A 23,292-nucleotide genomic window follows, 5' to 3' on the forward strand; every position below is an offset into this window, starting at 1 on the left:
CAAGCCGCGAAAAGAATCAAAAAAAATTGACGTGGAGTCAAGTTGCTGATTGGTGATAGACGAGGACGTACGGCCCCTTTTGGCGCGTGGGCAAAAAAAGTCTTTCAGTACAAAAAATGAAAACATCATAATGAAAGGGAAGAGTCGATCGCCGTGTTCAACTTGAATGCCGATGTGAAATCAATGGATCCGTTTGTAAAAAGAAAAACAACCCCTTTTTATCCGTAAAATAAGGGGCCTCACAATGAAAGGGGGTGAGGGGACTCTCAGACTTTTTCAGAATCACTCCCCACCACTAACTATCGGCTTCACCTGTTTAACCCTTAATATTTTGATAGCTCAATATCGTACCGACAATACTATCGACCGAAAATCTATATAGGGCCCAGAATGGTGGGGGAAAAGGAAAAAAAAACATAATGGTAAATACTATTCACCCCTTTCTTGCTGGTACCGTTCAATACACAAATTGGTTCGTGGTACGGATACAAAAAGACGTGGTGAAGTCTGCTGGAGGTGAGGAGAGAGGGGAAAGGGCCCCAAATGCACGGCAAACCCTTGTTGGAAACCCTTTCAGGGGGCTCGTGCGCTCGAAACCGAAGAAAGGAAGGTGTTACAGATGAGGAAAAATATGTATCAAAGGAATTCGGTAACGAGTCAGAGGAATTGTATCGATTTTGGTGAATGGAAAGGTTTTTCAAAGGGGTTTTTAAGGCCTTAGATTTTGGTACTTAGTGAACCCACGACACGCGATCATTGAGATCCTGTATTTGTCAACTCCCCTTTTCATCGCAAGACACTCATTTGACAATCTAGTTTCTGTCTTTATTGAATTTATGCAGAACAGGTGGTTTGGAGGGGTTTAATTCTTTAATTTTACTCATAATAGTAGTATTTATTTCGTTTTCTCGTACCACAGTGGTATCCCACGACTCGAGCAATTTTTTTCATACCCAAACAATCAATTATCCTAATACTTCAAAGTTGGGGTCCCCTCTGTTTTTTCCTCGCAAAATTTTTTGCTCTCCTTAACTCTGTAATCCCCAATGATCATAAGCCACAGCGATCCCGATTATCTTCTCTCAATTTTTTTTCACCTACCACTGCCAAAATTTTTTCCTACAATTTTTTCATATTTTTTTTCCCTCCGAAAGATAAAGGCCCAATGAGGCATAAATGGGGGGAGGGGGGATTGTCAAGTGTTACGCAGGTCTCACTGTATATTTACCCCTAGGCGCAGTTGGGGGGTAGCTACGGTCACCTGGCGTCCATTCTAACCTCCTGAAAGAGAAAAACATGCCACTGACCGAGAGCGTACGACCCATCGACAAAATCATGGGGGAGAGGAGGGCAAGTTTGAGATATATTTGGTAGATCCGCCTCGAAAGGCCCACACCATGCAGACCCCCATGAGTTCCCATGACCCCTGCCCGACCCTTTCAAAAAGTCTTGTCCTAGTGTAGGGGAATTTTCGCGTCTTTCGCGACCAAAGGTCATGCATATGTTCAGATGAGAAAAAATTATTACGAGATGATGAGAAATATTTTGAGGGGGCATGACTGGACATTTTCACATATTGAAAATCACCCCCCCGAATGACAATATCTACCCAAAAATCGTGAGATTTTTCTCCAAATGAATGGTCGAAATTTTAAAAATTCCCCTTGACAGAAAAAAAATGAACAAAAAAAAATTTTCAGACGTGATTTTTTCCCAACCGTTAGTGACTAGACTGACCTCCCCCCTCCCCGCCCCTCCTCCTCCTCATGAAACGTTTTGACTGCAAAAAATATTATTACCGAAATCGTAACTGATTTCCTACCCCAGGATCGATCTATTGGACGTTAACTAACGTCATTGAAATGAGCATTGACATATGTATTTAAAAATTTAAGGCTCACTCTATCAAGAAGTCACGAGAATGACCGTTGGTGATCCCTGTGACCCCAAATTTTTTTTATCAACCGAAACCGAGATATTTGATCTTGTAAGAATGAAGAAAAAAAAATTGAAAAAAAATTTTCCTATGAAACTCCTCAATTGCTTGAGGTTGATGATTATGCACAATGCAATTACGTTAGTTGTCTATCAACCGAGAATGGACCCCAATGAACTGTTTTATGAGGCCTTCCTCTCCCCGGAGAAGGTCCCCGCACCGATAATGGTCAGAATTGCTGGACACGTAAATCGCCTGGTCCAGCTTTATTACACTACCGCAAGGGTCGGTTAATCCTTTGGTTTATATACACTCGAAAGGATTAAGTAAAAAAATGGGTCCTCAGGCCCAGCCAGCTTTCTTTTCCACTCTCCACATACTTTCCGAAATTGCCAGTATAAAGCGGAAATTTTTGGGCAATAAAACAGGCAATGCAACCCTTTGGACGAAGCAAAAATTTTTTCATCCCTCATTCCTCTGATCTTTATTTTGGACCTCATGGCCTAAACTTTTCTCTGGAAATTCGAATCTGGCATTTTTCCTAAACATATTTTGTTCGCTCTTGCTGTTGGCTGAAAGCTTGACCCTTTTTTTGCTCTCTGCTGAGCCAACAGAGTTGTCATGCCCATTATCGGGACCCCACGGCATGCCTTAACTTCACTCAATTGTTCAAAACGACTTGTTTTTTTTTTGCCACTGCAATTTTCCTCCAAGGAGCTATGGATTTTCAAAGTGAGTGAAAAAAAAATTGTAGTAATTCATTTTGGGTCCCAAGGTCCGCCAGTACAATTGAGACACGAGGAATTTCCGAGGAAATATTTCATAGATTATTTAAGGTCACTTTTTTTTTTCTTCAGGTGTTTCGTGTTCACCGTCACAAAATCACTCTCTATTTCAGGAATTTATAGGATTAGAGAGGGGGGAGGGGGGGATGGATCGATGGGTGTGAAAAATTGAAGTGCTTGATTTTTCTCGGTGCATTTCATAGATACATTTTTACCTCTGATTTTTTTCCCAGTGTCTTTGAATCAGGGAGCTTCTCGCACGAGTAGGCACGGGAATTATCGAAGTGAGAGATCGATCGTGACGATCTCTCAAGGGGGGAGGAGGTGCATTGGCCGGCAGGAGGGAACGAGAGGGGGGCAATAACAGTGGTGTGCGGTTTTTCGTTGGATTGGTATTTCTCAACTGCGGCACAGGAGCGCCGAGTCATTCGATTACAATATCTCACTCATGTGTATTGGGTTTAGAATTTTTGTACCGTTTTACACCGGGTTTCACTTTTTTTTTATATGCACATATTTTAGAACGGTGGAAATACGGATTTTGTGAAGTGCGCTATGGTTTGACACCCGTCTCTAATTCTTCCGGGCGCCGCAGGGACTTTTTTTTTCGGAGGTAAAAAATTATCCCCGAAATTATTTCCGTCTGGTGTATTTATACCTCAACGAAATTTTCATACTTGAGCATGTGATAGTGATGAGAAAAATCATCTATGAAACGGAAAAAAAATTCAACTCTTTTCAGACTCCGATTATGGGAAAACTTATCATTCAAATGAATGTCAAACATCAAATTCTGCGGGTGTACATTAAAATTCATGTACATGTCTCAAGGGTTGAAAATAGAACTTTACAATTAAAAAAAGAACTCCCACGTTAAAAACCCCAAGTACCCCAAACACAAACACAGAAAACATGACAGCCTATCGATCTCAATCTCATACCAGACTCTTCCTTCCGCTGTATTTTCCTCCTCCCGAGCTCTACACATCTGTCCGCAAGAAACACACCGAGTGTATTTCCCTCGCACCCTCAAAAAAAAAAAAAAAAAAAAAAAAATCAAACGTCTCAGCGTCCGGAATCCCACGGTCATCGAATATATGCACCTTCCCCCCATCGTCGGAGAAAAATTGAGAATTAAATCTCCCCATTACCAGAAATAAAACTCTCTCCCAATCATCAAAATAAAAAAAATGATTACTGTCACTCAAAAAAAAAGGGTGAGTCATTTGACATTCAATATTCAACCACGACCCAAAAACATTAATCACCCTAGTTTTTAAAAGTGCAAACCTACACCTAAAATATTTGCATATCAAATTTCAAGATGAAATAATAGATCAATCACTCACAGCGTATCATCAGCCTCGAAAATTGGTTAAATACATTTTCAGGAGCAACAGGCAGTGAAAAAAATTTTTTTTTACACGCACCAACACATTATAATTCAAAAAAACGGTTTGAAAGTAGGGCACCCTAGGGAAGTTCTAGTAACTGTGCAGTTGTGCGTGTACGTGCGTAAAGAAGTCCGTAAGCAAAACATCCCCCTCTCCCCTTTCATCCCCCCTTCGCCAATCGCAGGGCATTAAACAAAAAAAAAGTAAGTGCCCAATGGTGTTACGTAAAGAGAAGTAAAGAGACGAGGGAAGGAGACTTGGCGCTAGAAGGGCGATGAGGTAGGGGTAGGGGGTAAATGTTGGTAGTAATGCGGGACATGGACCATATGCAGATTAGGCACAGATGCTTATTCCGTTTAAACGTATAGTGTATAAGAGAGCGCTGGCCATTGACAAAAATCCGGTTTTTTTTTCGCCCGTCGACGAGGTAAAAAAGGTTATGAAAAAAAAGCAGGAGTTGGACTATAGGGGGAATTGGGTAAAGGGGGAGGGGTTGGAACATTGACAAAAAGACGATGTGAAAAAGGGAACGACTGACCGTCATTGTGGACGCAGTATGACCGATCGATAGGACACCCCTCTTAGATAAACGGTTGCGGATTTTTTTGGCAGCGATTTTTTCCAAGTTTTTTTTCTCTTGTTTTTGGAGAAAGTTTGCTTTGGGAGGAGGGAGGGAATGATTTTGGGTGTGGGAATCAGAGGTTTTAGGGAAACGATGGATGTGAAATGAAGAGGTTAAGGTTAGGTCGTCATCTTGCAATTTTAACGCTCTCGGTTTCGGCAAGTTGAAGGGATGCCGGGAGATGTGGGTGATTGAGGTGATCTTGGGGTGTGATAGGCGAGGATGATGGTGGTTATGATGCCCATAAGGACTGCGTCGTTTAGATATGGCGGTCATAACCATGAAATGTATCAGACTTTATTTTCTCTTTCATTTTTTCTTTGAGTGGAATGTTGAGAGATGCCGGATTGAACTTTTCAGATTGAAAATAAGGGTTGAGGTGTCTTTCCTTCATTTTGATAATTTCTAACTGGAAAAAATTGTCCAGACATTGAGTCCACATCTCCAGTTGTGGGATTGAACCGAAGTATCCAATCACTCTTCCATTATTTCTTTCCATTGTTGAGGTTAGCTCGTCACCTCGGGATTTTAACCTTCTGTAACTTGAAAAATCCACTTGATATCGAGCCCCACTGACCACCGCAGTGATCCAGGCCTCTGATAGGCCAAGATGGCGTGTGTAAAAATGTCCAGATATTGGTAAGCCATAACCATATCACGGCTGACTGAGTTCGGCCATCATTGACTTGTCGTATAGCCATCATAAAATAGGTGGGAGTGACTGAGTAAGTTGGGTTTAAAAAAGAGTTTGCTATGTTGTCGCACACGAATGGATCGTCAGCGTTGAGGTGCTCGAGTGCGACGAAGGCCTATTCTGGTAGCACTGGCCGTTAAACATTGTCAGCTATACGCTTGGTTGACTCTAATCACAATGAAACGTGCCAAGGTGGTCAATTGGTTCGCTAGTGCGAGCACCCATACTCAAAGCTCAGTCCAGACACATGGGATGTTTCGTTTGGTCTATTTTGTGCATTACCTTTTTTCCAATTTTTTTTTTATCTGTCTTTATCATCAACGGCGTTGTAAAGCGCAGAATAATCCCCACGTATTGGCGATTATGATCAACGTAACAGAAAAGTTATAATCTGTATGATGTTGCCTTTGACCAATGGTTCAAAATCACCGCCATCTAGACGCCTCCAATGTTTTTCCTTTCTTTTTTGGCGATGGGAAAAACGTCTGCGTGCTCACTTTGCCATTATTATTTTTTTTTTTCGGCCCTTTTTTTCATCTTTTCACTCTTTTACTAGTCCGGAGATATCACGGTTTGATACCCTAGGCTCAATGGATTCTCGCTACTTGAATTTCTTTCTTCTTCATCTTTTTTTTTGCGTCCTCTTTCTCTTTCTTCACCTCTGAAAATGCCAGACTCAAGCGCGTTCATGCGTTGGTTTCGATGTTTTTTTTTTTCGGGAGCTCTTGCCTTTTTTTTTCATGCATCGTTGCAACTCTGAAAAATCTTAAAAGTTACGTGGTCTAACCTTCGAGCAAATTCTGGTAACCTGGATTTGTTGGAGTCACGTTTATAGATTTTTATTGGCCGTTTTTTGGGGTTTGGAAAAAATTTCAACTGTGGGAGGAAAATCAAGGTTTGTAGGGGGGGAGAGGGGGGAGGGCGGTGATACTGTTCGTGTTGGTCAAACGCACGAAGCGGAACGGAGCAGAGTGACACGTGTGGCCTCGGCATAAGGGTGAAAAAGAGAATTACAGAAAGTGACATTTAAATGGTTTCATATATTTTTCAATTTCGTTGACTAGAAAAATATGTAAAAAATAAATGGGTGAATTGTTTGAGCTTTCGGGAATATACTGCAGTTGCTTCTGAATAGAAAAAAATCCACCGATTAAATTTCTTTTTAAAGAAGACAAGTAATTGTTCATTAACTCATTATGGACGAATTATTAAATTATTATAAGAAAAGTTATTGGAACCGCATCATTAAATAATGACGCACTATTACCGAGAACCAAAAAAACCCCGGTACTCAATAAAAAACCGATAAATCTCACCCAAATGAGCGCCTAATCCCCAAGAAAACCCCTCGAAAAAAAAAAAAAAAATCATAAAAAAGAATTTCAAGGGGTTTTTCTTCTCGTGGCGCCTCGATCGTGTTTTTTGAGGGGCCTCAGAGGGGCACGCGTCCCCCCACCTCCCCCTCTCAATATCTCCTTCCCTCGTGCTATACCTCACCGCGAAAAAAAGCTGCCGGTCTCCGTGCACACCTCAAAGGGCCAAAAAAGGAAAAAAATCAGTGTCTGCCGAGGTGTGAGAGAATAAAAAAGGTCCTCTGCCCCCTCGTCCTCTCAAACGACACGGAAAAACATGCTTTTATGGAGACATAACACAGGCCCGTGGCGCTGACAAATTTCCACTTCCCCATGATACATTCACTCTGCATTTTCCTATTTATATTTTTCATTCGTAGCAAAACCAATTGGATATTATAAAAATCGATGCGTCATTTTTTTCTTTTATTTATCCCAAGATCGATAGGTTGTTGTACTCTCTCGAGAAAATTTCTGTTTCTTCGGGACTGAGGCGATGAGGCCCCACAAGTGAGGGAGAGAGAAAGAGAGGGTAGACCAAGCGGCTGGGCAACAGAAGGCATCCGGGTGTGACGGTGCGTTTTCAATTTGAATTGAGGAATGGATAGAGACCGGGAGAGGGATAAGTTATCCTGATGGAACAACGTGTAGTGACGACTCGCACTATCTCTAACACATTCTGCTACCCGATATCACCCCTCCAATTCTCTTCTCTCCATTATCCCTCCCGCCGCCCCTCTCCCCAGAGCCAACCCTCCCCCTGCATCGCTATCAACGTTGTCGACAGTCACGGCTGTCTGACTTTAACTCTGCTCTCGATGATCCACTTCTGCGGTCTTTTTTATCAGAAAAAAAATAATCTCGGTTTTGATTTAGTGAGCGGTGATATCGATGGGGACTTTTGTGTGGGAAAACTGTTTTTTTTTTTCATTAATAAATCTAATATTAATGGGAAATATTTTGGGCACGCGGGATGGTGCAGATTAGAACCTTAAGGGTGACCGGAGCGTAGGGAATTGTTTAGATTTTCTAGATTTTTTTTTGCCTCTTTAACAATCATATCATCATATTGCTTTGATATCAGCAAAAAATGATAATTCTGGTTTTATTAACTCATAAGTATTTTTTTAATAGAAAAAAGAGATATCATAGTTAGGTCTAAATGGTCTACTTTAATAGACTCATCACCCATTTTCGCTCACCGATAGCGCCCCCCAAATTTTTTCAACGTCTGAGCAAAAAAAAGTACGAGCAATGAATTGAGTGATGATCGCCGTAAAAAAAATCACCCGCAAAAACGTGTCAATATTTAATCCCTGGAAAAAATTCACTTCTGTTGAAAAAAAAAAATGGAAAAAAAGTGGATTATTTTTTCTAATTTTTTTCTCCCACTTCTCGAGATGCAAGTAAGCACGAAAGAGTGAGCACGAGAGGAGCCTGCATAAAAACTTGTAAAAAAAAAATTATTTCTCGACAAAGAAGAAACTATATGCCCGCTTAATTATCCCTCCCCCGGAGCCCTACGTACATAACATGCGCCAGAGTAGTCGCTTTCTCTCTCTTTCTCCCTCATTTTTAGGCGCTTGTCGGCCCGCCTGCCCCCACCATCCGGTGATACTCGCGCGTGCGTGCGACGAAGAGGTGCGATTATTCCGTCGAAGGGAGTCGAGTGCGAGAGAACTATCGAGTGTCCGGAGCACTGAAGAGGGGAGGCCAAGTACTGTGAGAAAAAAAAAGTGGTGGGGAAAAAATGAGAGGGGGTAATATGAGCACACGAAAGATAGAGAAACGAAGAGGTGGATGGTTAAAAGAAGGTGGTGGGGGCAAAATGCTACCACGCTCCCGCGGTGGGGCCCTCACTCTGGCCTCTCACGGCGCAAAACAGTTTTCAGTCGGCAAAAAGTAGCCAAGGGGTGAGCATTAACCCCGACGGTCCACTGAAATATTATTCAACAAAAACTTCAATACGATTTTTACGTTTTTTTAAATAACCGACTGGAAAAAAAAACATTCCAACAAATGACGAAAAATAGTTGACACTGCTTTTGGAATTGACGATTTTTGTGCAACACTGGGACGTAATCGTCCAACCGATTGGTGTGGGTGACGATGAAATAATGTGGCTTCTGTGAGACATGTATTTTAGTGTACGGCTGAAACAATTTTTCTGAGATAACGGATTCTTTTTGGTTCTTTGTATAACGAGAGAGTACAAACTGTAAGTGAATTGAGTGGTGCGAGAAAAAAAAAAGATACAAATTTTTGTCTCGATGTGAGTTCAAAAATTAATTACTTTTTTGTATGGTTTTTTTCTTTTATTTTGTAGACATTTCACTTTACTTATTTTTCAATGTACTCTTTAATCATTGGGTTTTTGTGTGATGACCATGTGGACTTGATTTGGTGTGCAGTTTGAATTGACGCGGGAACTGGAACGTTTCTCAGTATTTTGAGTTGAGTCCATTCTGTCTTCTACTGGTTTTTGTGTGAAAAATTCAAAGTCGGAATAGCGAACAATTATTGAAATCCGTGTGAGGTAGCGGTGAGGGGGGTCTCATCGAGTTGAAATAATCGAATAAATAAAATATTGTTAATAAAAACGGCCTCAAGCTGGTTTACTCGGGTTACGGGGGATTTGGTACCAAAATGGAGGTACGTGGTATGGAGTATCGTCCTGTACTACCAACTGGTGTTGCACCCAGTGGTATTCAGGATTATCACGCCGCGATACCTGATTTAAGCCCACCAAGGAGTCAGGGATCATCGACTGGTGGTGCATCATCAATTGGTGATTATGCACCTAGGATGTATACACCACCAACACCACCAACACCGCAAGAAGATGAGAAGGTAAATGCTTGTCATGAGTGAAATTAATTTTTTATCATTTATCCAACTACTGTGGGAATAATAAAAGATTTATTTTTTCTCGGGTTTTGTTGTTATCACTAAGTTCATACGTCATGCGATCAGTTCACAACACAATTGTCTTCAATATTTCTGCGGTTCAGTTAGGGGGTGCATCCCTTGTACTTCTTTATTCACATTTCATCAATTTTCAATTCGTCTCTGCACGAATTATAGTTCCGATGTGTTCCCCTCTTACCCTCAAAGGATTTCAATCTTTGAAGATGAAGAAGAATAGTAAGATAGATAGAAGCGGCAAATTGATCCGCTCCCGTAGACGTCTAATATAATTGTTTGAATAGTTCTCTAGTCCAATTGAAGGTCGTATACTTTATTCTTATTCAGATTTTATCATCAACTTGGAATTTGATTCCACATGAATCAGTACTTCCGAATTCTTCCTTTTCTCTAAGCACCTCGGTCTTTGGAAATGGAGAAGAACGCCCACAGCACCACTTGCGCTCTCGTAATTGCCTAATCAATTTTTGCATCTCTTAGATAGGCCCATTTACACTCTGTCAACATTCAAATTGTTTCCCTCATTAGTTATATTCGGTAGTCTCTTATTTCCTCGCCCAAAGGTGAAAATATCTATTCACAGAAAATAGCAATGAATAATTGAAGAAATTCACGTTAATAGATAAATAATTTGTATACATCTTCACTTAAAACCAACGAATGAATTTCTCCTGTGCTCAGTACTATCATTATACCCAAACAAAAATAGAGTAATATCGTGCGACTAGTTGAACGGTTTACCTTCCTCAACTGACCAAGTGTCCATTCATCTTCCATGGTCACCTGTAGAATTGAATCAATTTTATCCTTCATTAAATAATAATCCAATTTTCTATGAGAGTATCAGGAGATCATTGATAAGTACTTAAGGAGTGTCGAAAAAAGAAAAATGTATTTAACCTGAGACGTGTCGTGTGTCCGAGGGGTCAAGATTACAAAAGATTTTCGTGAAGTATAAGAAAAAGATGAAAGCAAAGAATGAAAAAGGAGAAAGAAAAAAAACATAAAGTAGAAATGCACCTAGCGGTGTTCTCCCTCTTTTCCCCCCATTCATCTCGGTCATTCTTCGCGCGCAATTTTCCAGAAGTGGACGACAAAGACCCGTATGTCACAATAAAGCTCTTTTTTCCGTAAGACGAGAGTGAAGAGGAAAAATGGAAGGAGGGAGATGAGAATGACAAGAACAAGATATATGTGCAAAGAATGAACAAAATAATCGAATTTCTTATTCGTGTTGTCGTTGGCAAAATGAACGATACAATCGATACTTGTCAATAAGACTGTATATACCATCTACAGTACCATAAATACGAAGAGGCGAGGATAGGTTTATTGTTGGAATTCCAAATAAAGGCCCTCGACATTTCACTCATAACTATTTATCTGAATGGGTCTTGAAAATTATCAAAATAAGTCACCCGGCCGCGAGTCCAATATATTCTAATGATTTTTCCGACGGACTGAGAAGAAGTACAACACTACCCATTTCGTCATTTGGAAAGAGAAAAAAAAAATGTTCAACTGAAGTTTTTCTATTTTTGGCATGCTCTTGATGGCTCAAGATGGCGTCAAAGTGACTACGGAATTAGTCCCTTCCTCTCTTCCACTCTTTTTTTCTTCTCATGCAACCAAAAAAAGGAAGGATTCTTTCAGGGTTGTTCTGACTCTAGGCCCGAGAAAAAGGAGTGCATGTGTATGCTTTGCAGGTATGTGGTAGAGGTTTTTGGATTGAGGGCTTGCACGGAAGGGAGAGCGAGTGTTTGAAAAAAAAAGGAGAGAAAAAAAAATGAGAGATGAAGAAAATACGTAGAGCCTCCGCCGCACCGTGGCTTTCATTAAGGAATCGTTAGCGTCATCCTCCCGTCCTCCTCATCAGCATCAACGGCATCTCTACCTCCCTACTCTCCCGTTTGCTCACCCCTGCCACCGCTCGTCTCCTCATTCCTCCCTTCTCCTCTGGGGGCTCTTCAACTCCACCACGCTGGATACCCTTTTTCCCTTCTGATGTGATGCCAGCCGCTTTATGACTCTTCTGATTTCTGTTGCCACGAAATTTTTTCGAATACTTGATTCCTCTTGTTGATTGAATGCATAAATAGCCGCTAGATTTTAAAAAAAATCCTTTGATTTATTGTAATTATCAAAATGCGGAGAAAATTACTTGATTCGCGCTGAACATGGCAAATATCGAACATATTGATTCATTGACTTGCGATATATTATCATAAGGCCCATTAAGTGGCCTGAAGGCTCATTTCATTTCGTCGCATCTCGAAATTCGATATTGCGATAATAACGCATCTCCTCTCGTCTAATAACATGAATTTTAGGGGCGATGAGGGTGGATAACATTGACGTGTGAATATCGCAATATATCGAACATATCTATACAACAACTGCGCATTTGTGCACTGTAAAATATATATTTTTTTGTCTCGAAAAGCATTCATTGCTAAAGAGTTATCCTCAAGCATTTGTCATCGGATATCTTTACAAATGTCTGGGGCCACCCCATGGAATCTTCTCACCCGAATTTTCCCCAAAATCCGAAAAATTATTTTACTCCAATTCTCATTGAATGGAACGAGTATCTATACATTGGACGGAGTTGAAAAAAAGTAGAGAAAAAAACTCGACTCAGACGATCAATTGCGTCCATCGTCCACCGTCGAATCCGTTATAAGCGCACGCATCCCTTTTGTGAGCGCAGATGGCCCCCTCACTTTGATAATCCCAGTGTTGGATTGTGTGGTAGTACGTATACGTGTCCAACCGGGCGACACACCACCCCAGTACACTATAGACATAAAAAAAACGTGAGACGGGTGAAACCGTGCGTCCCGCTAAAAAAATCCTCCCCTAAAGGCCAATATGCGTTGGCGCTCGCTCCCGCGTAACAAGGACAAACACCCCAAAAACCCCAATGTAGTGAGGTTTCTTGCCGAAATTGATGAATAAAAAACGCCTCAAAACCAAATTCTCTCTAAATTTTAGCCGGCAAACTCCGAATTTCACGAATAAATCAAACGGACCTATCAATTTCGGAGAGTGTAATAGAAAAATTGAATTCGGACGACTATTGCTGATTGTTCCTTGCGATAAATACACCCCGATATATCGAATGTATCCCATTGAAAATATCGAAGTTCTGTCACACTTATTCCACATTGCGCGCGCGGTAGTGCTCTAGTGAAATTAGTGAACGTTAATGAAATATCGTGTAATTGATATATCTAATACTCCGAACGCCGACATACACGGAAACGATTAAATATATCAGTCATCTTGAACGCTATATTTTGATATATCGGATCACTTAAACGATAACTACATCTCAGTCCACCATCCCACCCCGAGGAATCCCAATACACCAATTATATCCGGAGATTGAAATCATAGTCCCAATAAATATCGGCCACATTGATCTTGGAACTACTCAAATTCAAATCTAATCATCAATCTCTAGGAACTCAGCCAGAACAATCCAAAAATGATCGATTCCAATGGCATCTGGAATCCACTTCAAACAAAGAGATAACGAATCTTCTCTTCTCACTCGAAGTAAACAAGAATAACTTCAACACGGCCAATAAATTTTCACCCAGCTTCAGGAGGCATCAATTACCTTTACGAAAACAAAAAAAAAGCGAATAAAACGAAATGCGAAGGCATCTTTCGACAGGAAGTCAAGTTGAAGTACTTTAAAATAAAAGAGTACGAGAAATGAGGAGAGGAAAAAAAAAACATTGAGGAGGAAGGAAAAAAGGTGAGAGAAGGTGCCTAGAAGTTTAACGGCTTTTCGCGGGACAGCTTATCGTCGCGTCTTACAGCCTTTAAAATCTCCTCCTGCCCTCGGCATCTAATTTCCGTTAAAACATCAATGAAAAAACCCTTTTGTGAGAGAGAAGAATGCTGTTATTAACAGAGGAACGATGCTCGATGCAAAAGTTAACAGAGAAAAATGAACGGAAAAAGGGGAATTATTGAAAATTGTTTGGGATTTTATATTTCAATCTTGACGCCCGATGTTACACTCGTTTATAAGAGAACGTCTTATATATCTTTGAAAATGCTTGGGAGAAGGTCTCTCGGCGTTTACGACGGGTAATTGTTGCCAGTCGAAGGCATTCCATCGAGTCATTCCGCGGAAACGCCCGGGAAAAATGTGTCCGCCCTTTCCATCCGACCGAGTATTTTTGCTCACAACTGTAGGTGATTTTTTATTCCTTTTTCCTTCACTTCAAGATTTTTCTTTGTCGACTGCTCCAGATCCCTCAGTAAGAATCAATTTGAAACATCTATAACGTAGCAGTCAATTCGCTGCACTTTCCTATTCCGCGCTGTATCATATTTTTTTTTCTTTTTTTTTTTCGGCTGATGACAATGAAGATCGAGCAGAAGTGTAACAGCTAACGGATGTTTCATTCAATTTTTTCGAATGATCTTTTGTTTCGATTTAAATCATCAAGTTCAGTAATGCTCCTCATCGGCCAGATGATGATGCACTTCACCTGTTGAAACTGAAGAAAGAAAATTGGACCAGAGATATAATGAGTTTTATGAATTATCGAATTTGAACGTGGTCAAGGAAAATTATGAATTTCCGTGTGAAAAGAACTGGTTCCTCACCTTGATGACTATGAAAGACGGATGATTGTTGGTCATGATAGTTTTCTCATACCTTTTTTGTTACCTGAGAATATTTCGGCAGCTGGTAGGTGCCTGGGAATCATCTTCCCTTCAGCTAAAAACTAATCCATCCAATTATACGCTCTTTGTTTTCTAATTTCGGGGCGACTTCCCTCTTGACGAAGATGTTGTGCAAAATGAGATGTTCATTGAAGCACAATTATTAAATTATATATTCGTATTTTCCAAGGAGCGGGAGGGGGACAATGGCTTGTACTTTTCTCTCAACCACTTAACCCCCTAATCTTCACGAACTTGACCCATAGAATTTTATGATTGATGTCTCGGGCGAGATGAGAAGAGAAATTTTAAAGCGAGACAGATTCATCTCAATTTACAGTGATGGAAGAAAAAAAAAACGGTCTCCATTTTCCATCCCTCATCGAATTTTTCCCTGGGGTATAGCACAGCGCTGGGTGCATGCTCTCACCATTGTCCCATATCCACTTGAGACTACACGTCTCTCCGACTTGGAGACACATGATAAAGAAGGAGGGAGTTGAAAAAAAAAAGGAAATAGTCAAAGATGGCGTAGGAAATCGTGACTGAGAGAAGGCGAAAGAGATCACTCCTCGGCCTTGTCGCGACGACGTCCTCCACCCGGTGTTTGTATGTTTGTGGCATTTTTCATAAAGATTTTTTTTTTATTTCACATATTCGCTTGCGCCACGTAACGAGACCACAGGCAAAAAGAGAGAGGAAAAAGGCGTATATTTGTAACGACCCATGGAAATATGTGTGGCGTGACAGTGGCACGCACGTTTATAACACAATTGTACAACGCTGACACATACAACGTTCGTTTTTCAATCAATAGGTCTGAGTGGTTGGCAAAACGCTAAGATGCGAGTTGGCGGAATTTTTTTTTCAAAACCGAGAACTAGGGGTTTCTATGGGTTGTCATAAATGCGATACCGCGCCATTTCGATAGAATTATATCTGAAATTTAATAGCGTAGGTGTTAAAAACTCAAGTGCAATTAGGTAAAGATCGGAGAGTAATTATCGCAATATATTGCAGGCAGAATCGGTCAGTTAAAAGAATTTCAAAAACTACGCCACCAAATATATCCGTAAAGCCGTCAGTTTCCCATCAAATTAGCTCAGTAAGTACCTCTCTAGAATCGCCGGAAGGCGATGAATAAAATGGGCCTCTGAATCATTTATCCGTGATCACCTAGAGGACGTCAGACTGGTTTGAAAATTATGGAAATGGTTCATCTTCAATTCACCATTATAACATCCCTCTCATCTCTTTCTTCCATCCGCCAAACAAGACCGATGACGGATGTGATGTATAGCATTTTGGCATATGGGTATACAAGGTAATGCAGTGGGGCGAATTCACAAGGAAGGGGCGATAGAAGTGGGAGATGAGGTACATAAGTGGCCCCTTTTTCAAAAAATATTCTCAAAGGGCCCAGATTTATATTCCTTTTTCTTCTCGGATTTACGGATTCAACTAATCTGTGATTCTTAGACATTTGGTACTCTCGCCGAGTGAAAATAACATTGGAGATTGATCCGGCAATTTATCGGTTCGATGTACAGTCTCTCCATTCAATCGGAAATGTATAAAAAAAACCGGGGGAGAGTCTAATCCACTTTGACGTATTTTTCGATTCATAGAAAAGATCGGAGAATCTGTCGAACGGATGGAGGAAAAAATCAAGAAAATATTCTGTCATTTTTTGAGAGTCAGAAGCATCTGGAAGTCTCCCATAATTACCCGAAAATTAACCGTTCAGACAGGAAGAGTTCAGTTGTTCATTTTTTTTTCTCCTCCTCTCCCTCTCTCGTCGATACTTTTCATCCTCAATCTTTTTGTATACGAATGTCTTTTTTTCCCCCTGACTCTTGAGTGAGTTTGGAAGTCTAGCCGGTGGCTCATTAATGCCATCATCGTCTGGGTTGAAAACACATCCTCGAGTTATGCCCCCTCTAAAAGTCTCTGGTATTATAATCCCAAATTGACCATGACTCTCACCAAAAGATGCCTCAACCGTACAAATCATCTCGTGTTTTAAGTAAAAACGTCATTAAGGTCGTGAATAATTCGAAAATAATTATCTGACGATTTAAAATTCGATGAGATGGATGTATTAACTCATTAAATCCAATTACCACGATTAAATAAATTAGTACAAACGAAGGCCATTCACATCTCTTCCGAAACAATGTATAATTCACTGTTGAGCTAGGTCTCGATGGCCGAGAGAACTTTGCCTGGACCTCTCCATTCTTTTGCCAATGACTAAAAAAAACCGGAATATATTTATTCACATGAAAGAAAAAGGAAAGAGACGGGGAATTACGTGTGGGCCGCCACCACGGAACAAGCGAACTTGACACGGACAAGGACGCGTTTTGAAAGGAGGAAATACTTTAGGAAAAAAAAAATTATATATATATATATATAATATTTAATGTGACTGAGTCGTTAAAGGACAGACCCAACGAGTCAGCTGTTTAACCATGAAAAATTACGTAATATCGAATGTATATTACAGCTCTCCTCAGAGAGAGCTTAACCTCATAATAATTATAGGTCTTGAGCTTCTGAACTTGCACGTAAACGCGTCTAATGTTTAACCTGTGAAGTTATCATCTCGCTGTTAACATCCGAGAATTCGAGATATATCTCGTGACTGAGATAAATTACTTGTATCCGTGGTTTATGATAGTTTTACCTCATTTTCTCTCTCTCTCTCTCTCTCCATCTACATCCAATCCAAATAGCCATAATACGAGGGAGAAAGAGAGAGAGAGAGCGACGATTTCCTTTTTTAATAATACGAGTGATTGAGAGAGACAGATGTTATAAAAATGTTGCGAGATCTCTATGCGGTAGCGAACTGAGGAGGCAAGAGCGAGTCCAGTCAGTCAGGTATATGCCTTGAGGCTGTACCAGGTATGATAGACAAGGTCAGCTACGACAGTCTGTGTATTTTGCGCATGCGTGTGCTCGTATCTGCGTCTAGCTGGTTTTTGATTTGCCTCGGCTCGATCTTATAAATCAGCGGTCAACCCTTTTATTCATTTATCGAAAAGAAAATGCTATAGAATAATTATTACGGTTATTAATGAATGGATTTCGTATGAATGCCGATATGTTATTTTAACGGGGGGTATTTAATTGTTCATTGCTATGACTATTGCGATATGTCATGAATATATGAATGAGATGAAACACGTGGAGTTATGCTGTCATAGTGTCGTGCAGGATAATAATTTGAGACGTTTGTTTTTGAAGAAATAAAATGTTTCAAATTGTGTTTAGAAGAATGGAACTTCGTCCTATTTCAGTAGAAATAGTAAATGTTCAATCAGTCGGGAAATAAAATATCCGTCAGCTGAGGCGAATTTCTGACAAAATATGTTATAATTTATGTTACAGATATTCGGCAGTAAAGCGGATCTCCAATTACACACACAAATACACATGAGGGAGGCAAAGCCCTACAAGTGTACGCAATGCTCAAAAGCATTTGCAAATTCATCGTATCTATCACAACATACACGTATACATCTTGGTATAAAACCATACCGCTGTGAAATATGTCAACGTAAATTTACCCAGTTAAGTCATCTACAGCAGCACATACGTACACACACTGGTGATAAACCATACAAATGCCGTCATCCTGGTTGTACTAAGGCATTCAGTCAACTGAGTAACCTGCAGAGTCACTCACGCTGCCATCAGACTGACAAACCATACAAGTGCAATTCGTGTTACAAGTGTTTCTCTGATGAGCCAAGTTTACTTGAACACATACCAAAGCACAAAGAGTCTAAACATTTGAAAACCCATATATGCCAGTACTGCGGCAAAAGTTATACCCAGGAAACTTATTTGGCTAAGCATATGCAAAAACATGCTGAAAGAACGGACAAAAGACCACCGATAATAGGTACAGGATTGAGGCCATCGATTCATGCTATGGCAGCACATCATCAAGATCCACATCATTATTGGCCAAAAGTTAGTCCTGATTCAGTGATTAGTGAATTACACGATAGATTACCACATCATCATGCTGCAGCAGCGGCCGCCGCTGATTATCATCAAAATCAAAACAATGATATGTTGTTACCGTCCCACGGGGGTCATCGGGGTGATGCCAATATTGAAAATGATTCGAGGCAACAAACACCACAGCCACCTGGCAATCATCATCCCAATAGTAGTTCAGCTTTTACTCCAATTTCATCAATATCTATAAATTCCATATCCTCGATGCAACATCCATTGAATCCATTGAATCATCTCCATTATCCCGGCAGTCATCATCCAGCGTCGAGGCCGTATCTCTACGAGGCTTTCAATTCTCAAAAATCATCGCCAACGTCTAGCTCTGGAGTAACATCAGGTACAACGACCAATCAAAATACAACGTCGTTTCCTAATCAATTGATTAGTTTACATCAGATTAGAAATTATGCTCATCAACCCAATCTTGGTAATCTTGGTAATCTTGGTAATTTAAGTAATCTCAGTAATTTGGGTAATTTGAGCGCTTCTATGGAGGGTCATACATTGTTAGGTGGACTCAAAGACAAACAGTGAATGAAGAGATGAAAGGGGGAAAATAATGAACGAAAATGTTGATCAATTATTTTGCTTATCCCTTTGTACTCTTTATTTTTCTGTTATGGTTTATTTAATTTCTCATTAGGGAGGCGAAAAATGAAAAAAATGTAAAGGGAAAGTCTGGCTCTGAAACTTCTTTGAAAATTGAGGAGAAAAACAAGATGAAATTTTTTTTTTTTTCTAAAGAAAAAAATGTTTGATATGCCTCCAAGGCCTTTTTCTTATCCACTGGTGAACTTTTCAGTTAAAAGTCGAGTGCATGGGAGAAAAAGTTCTCTTTTTTTTTTAAGTTTTTTCTCTCAATTTTTTTAGTAAAAATTTAACCGAGTTACGGAGCCTGATTGTTCTTCCTGGATATTATAATTAGAAAACGAGATAACTGATGTACTTATTCGCGATTTCTGCAGAATGAAAAATCCTGGGCGTTTTTTATTTTTCATTCGTCGGTAGGAAAAAAATCTGTTATGTTTAAGGATTTTTACAATCTGTGATTAAGTGGAATAATGGGGAAGATAAATTCATATTGAATGTCACCAATTTTATTTTTCAATTTTCGGTTCTTCACATTCAAATGAGAATCTACAGATTATTGTATTTCACATTTTTGTTTATTCTACTCAATTACAGAGATAAAAACGATAGGAGGGAAATTAAATAATAAAAGAAAATACACAAATTGAAGCACGTACACACTCCACGAGGGCACAAATCGCGAGAATGTTTTGTTAGATACAAGAGAGCGAAAGAGAGAATGAGAGAGTAAATATTTGGAGAGAAAGAGAATAGAATAGGTTACGATGGTGCCACAAAAAAAGGGACAAATTGGAAATGAATTAAAAAAATAAGAAAAACACATGGATGTGAGAGATGTGTTGACTGCATAAGAGAAAGAAAAAAAAAGTAAGTGGTAGAGAAACTTCTTTGTACATAGCTATTATATAAATATATATAAATAAAATATATATTATTAATTATTAATATTATTAATTATTAATTAATATTTGGTAGGTGTGTAAGGTGGATTTAAAAGAAGAAATTATGAAATAGACTTAACGAAATGGAAAATAATAATAATAACGGAGAAAAAAAAATTATTCTATGTACCTTGTCCGAGGAAAAGTGAGAAGAGGGGAGGATAACTGACGCTGTCCAGCATTTTTTTTCTTAATTTGTTTTCTCTTTTTCTTTTTAATTTGTTTTTCATTTTCAACCGATATTTTTTACTGCTCTAGGAAAACTATATGCGAACAAAGATGAGATGAAAATATTGTGATTTTAAAGATTAAAAGATTCCCTGCACTTCTGCATTCATTTTTCATTCCAAATTAAAAATTGGAATTTTTTTTAAACCAAATTGTACTTTTTTTTTAACGCAAAATACTATTCATTCGATAGTCATTCACACGAGCGAGATAATTTTTTAGATGGGAAAAAAAATGAATGGATTATCAATCGAAATGAAAGAAAGAAACGAAAACTGTAGATAATTTCTTGTTACGGCGCGAACTCGAGAACAGCCATATTGAAGATCAATGAATACGTCAATTTGTGCTCAAAGATGTCCTTCAAAATCATCGAAAAATAATCATTATCATTTATTCCCTTTCTTTTACTCGATAACGACACGAATAATCATCGGATAATCGGTCAATTATTTGTCACTAAATGTTTTAAAACTCTAAGTGATTCACCATTTTCAATATGGCCGATGGAAATATGTAAATATTTTAATCTCGAGTGCGTCGCCCCATCTGTGCTCAAGTTGTTTAACTTAGTTTGTTATTAAGAAAGTAATGATATTCTACCAATTATAACGAATTAATTGTAATCGCTCCTTTGGTTTCCTCGATAATTTAATGATAAAAAAATCATTGAAAAATATTCATTCACATTTTGTTTCTATTTTAAATTGAACGAAAGTGATATATAAAACTTGACAAAATAAAGACACATTATAATGGATGAGACAGTTAATTTTTACGTGTACAAGGGACAGAGTGAACGTTCGAGTGCTAGTTAATTTTTTTAAAAAATGAGTTTAGAACAAATACAAAAAAATGTTCAATTTACTTTCTTTTATGGGGAACAAATAAACAAAAATTATGAAGAAAAATTATGTTACGGGAAACCGGACCTCGCGCTTTAATTGTGATTTTTTTTCTGTCTATTCTTAGTTTTCATTAATTATTATTATAATATGATTTTCGTTTAATAAACTATCCCGTTTAAAAAATCCTAATTATTTGTTAATTTTTTTTTAAGTCATCTAGAAGATCCAGTCTTTTTATTGCTGAGAAAAGAAAAAAGAAATTATTTCATTAAGCAATAAATTGATGAGATTAATATTTGTTCCTCGATAATCAGCCTCCATTCCCGTGTATCTATTCCATCTCGAATCTCAGATGAAGAGTATTCCACATACATACGCTCACAATCTCGTTGGCAACATTACCTAAAAATATTAATGATTATTTTTCCCACCCAAATTTCAGCCAATAGAATTGCACCATTTGTTGATATTTTGTATAGCCTACCTCGAATATCAGCGATAATTTTTTGAATATTTTGGTAAACAAACGACACTTAACCAAATAAACCTCTTTTCATGTCATGGCACAATTCTCTTGGCCGAAATTTGGATAGGAAAAATAATCCCCTGAATACCACTCGAGCTTCAAAATTATAGAATATTTCCCTCTAGGTTCCCTGCATACAAATGAAGTCGTCAAGTTTTTCAGGAAAAATCACTCGTGCTTCGCACTCGTGATTTTTTAGCCTGAAAAACTTGACTCCTTCATTTGTTTGCAACGAATCTATCGGGAAATATTCGATAATTTTGAACCACTTGTGGTATTATATGTGATAATTTTTTTTAATCTACGGAAAATTCGTTGATGGACCAAATCACTCGCAATCAATAAATGTTTTGTTAAAAGATGATAGACAAGTAGTAACGTCAATATGCCATTTTTATTCTTTGAATTCTGAACGATTCAATATGGCTTCCAGATAAAATTCTCTACAGATGCCGTCCAAAAGACCACGAGAAAAAAAATTAAGTTGAGAGATCAAATGAACAAACAATTACTTTTCAATATTAAATTTTTTCTTCCCAAAATGGACACTTGGAATCTGAAATTTTCCCTCACGAAAGGATCTGTACCCTCCCAAATGCAATCTCCATTTTCTTTTAAATATTTTTTTTCTTTCGTTATGTTACGAATGATGGATTGAGAGAGATGTCCAGGTGAGAATGCGTGTAACAAAAGAAAAATAAAACAATTCACCAAACTAAATGAGTGGTACGAACAGAACTGTGATATTTAAATGTAAAAAAATTATTTGAGGATTTAAATTAAATAGAGAATGAGGAAAAACTCATTACAATTGAAGAGCAAAATTTTAACTGAATCAAGTAGTAGTTAATCGACATGTATTTTACAATGGATCATTAAGAACAATTGCGATCATTAGAGTTGAAAATTCTCAAGTTGACATCCGTCAATGAAAAATAAAGTAAACAATTCAATTTTATTGAAAAGTCCATTTTTTTAACCCGAAACCTTCACCATTAACTTGAGATTTTTCACGATCAATTGATTGAAAATTCATAAGCCAATGTGTTTAATCGTTTCCTGTTTGTAAAATTTCAGAAAAAAAATATACGCTAAATGTTTCCTAAAACGAAAAATTATGAGTCGATGAAGAATCGAAAATTTTTCAGGCGCGAAATAAACAATTTAGATCGTAATTGAATCTTGTTTTTATTGAATTTTGAGTGCACTCTCGCGCCACTTCGTGCCCTCATGTTAACGAAAATTAAATTATTTCTCAAGTTTGAATAAAAAAAATAATGTCCCCTGCGAACCCTCAACCAACAACGAGATGAATTTTTCGATTTAAAACATTAACACCGAATGGAAAATTGCAAAATTTAAAAAAATAAAAAAAATATTCTTAAGGTTTTACGGTACACAAAGAATACATAGAAAATAGAATAGATAAAAATTAATAAAAATAAAGGAAAATAACAAAACGGGCGTCGATTGTGTTCTCCATCGTCACTCTTTCGAAATTCCGAATAAACAAAAAAAAAATTATTTTAGATGTAATTTTTTTACCATAAAATTTTCTGTATAAAAATGATGAAATTTTATGATTATTGTAATTCAAATTTTCGAAAGTTCTCAACAAATAGCACAAAATGGATAAATAAAAATTCTTGATGATAACTTCATAGTTATTAAGATCGTACGCCCGTAGCCAATACGCGTCTATGGTTATAGATTTATTCTAGATGTA

At 38.4% G+C, this 23,292-nt stretch overlaps 1 protein-coding gene across 4 annotated transcripts in view; it reads left to right on the forward strand.

Annotated features, from left to right (window-relative positions):
* LOC135166340 (zinc finger protein rotund-like) overlaps positions 1-21,229 on the forward strand; it is an 83,980-nt gene extending 62,751 nt beyond the window's left edge. For all 4 annotated transcript variants that reach the window (XM_064128457.1, XM_064128456.1, XM_064128458.1 and 1 more), the window contains exon 6: positions 17,794-21,229. In XM_064128457.1, the coding sequence (XP_063984527.1) occupies positions 17,794-18,966 (1,173 nt within the window). In that variant the 3' untranslated portion in view covers positions 18,967-21,229. The remainder of the gene's footprint in view (positions 1-17,793) is intronic.
* The last annotated feature ends 2,063 nt before the right edge of the window (positions 21,230-23,292 follow it).

This window comes from Diachasmimorpha longicaudata, chromosome 10 (assembly GCF_034640455.1).
Source record: "Diachasmimorpha longicaudata isolate KC_UGA_2023 chromosome 10, iyDiaLong2, whole genome shotgun sequence".
NCBI lineage: Eukaryota > Metazoa > Arthropoda > Insecta > Hymenoptera > Braconidae > Diachasmimorpha > Diachasmimorpha longicaudata.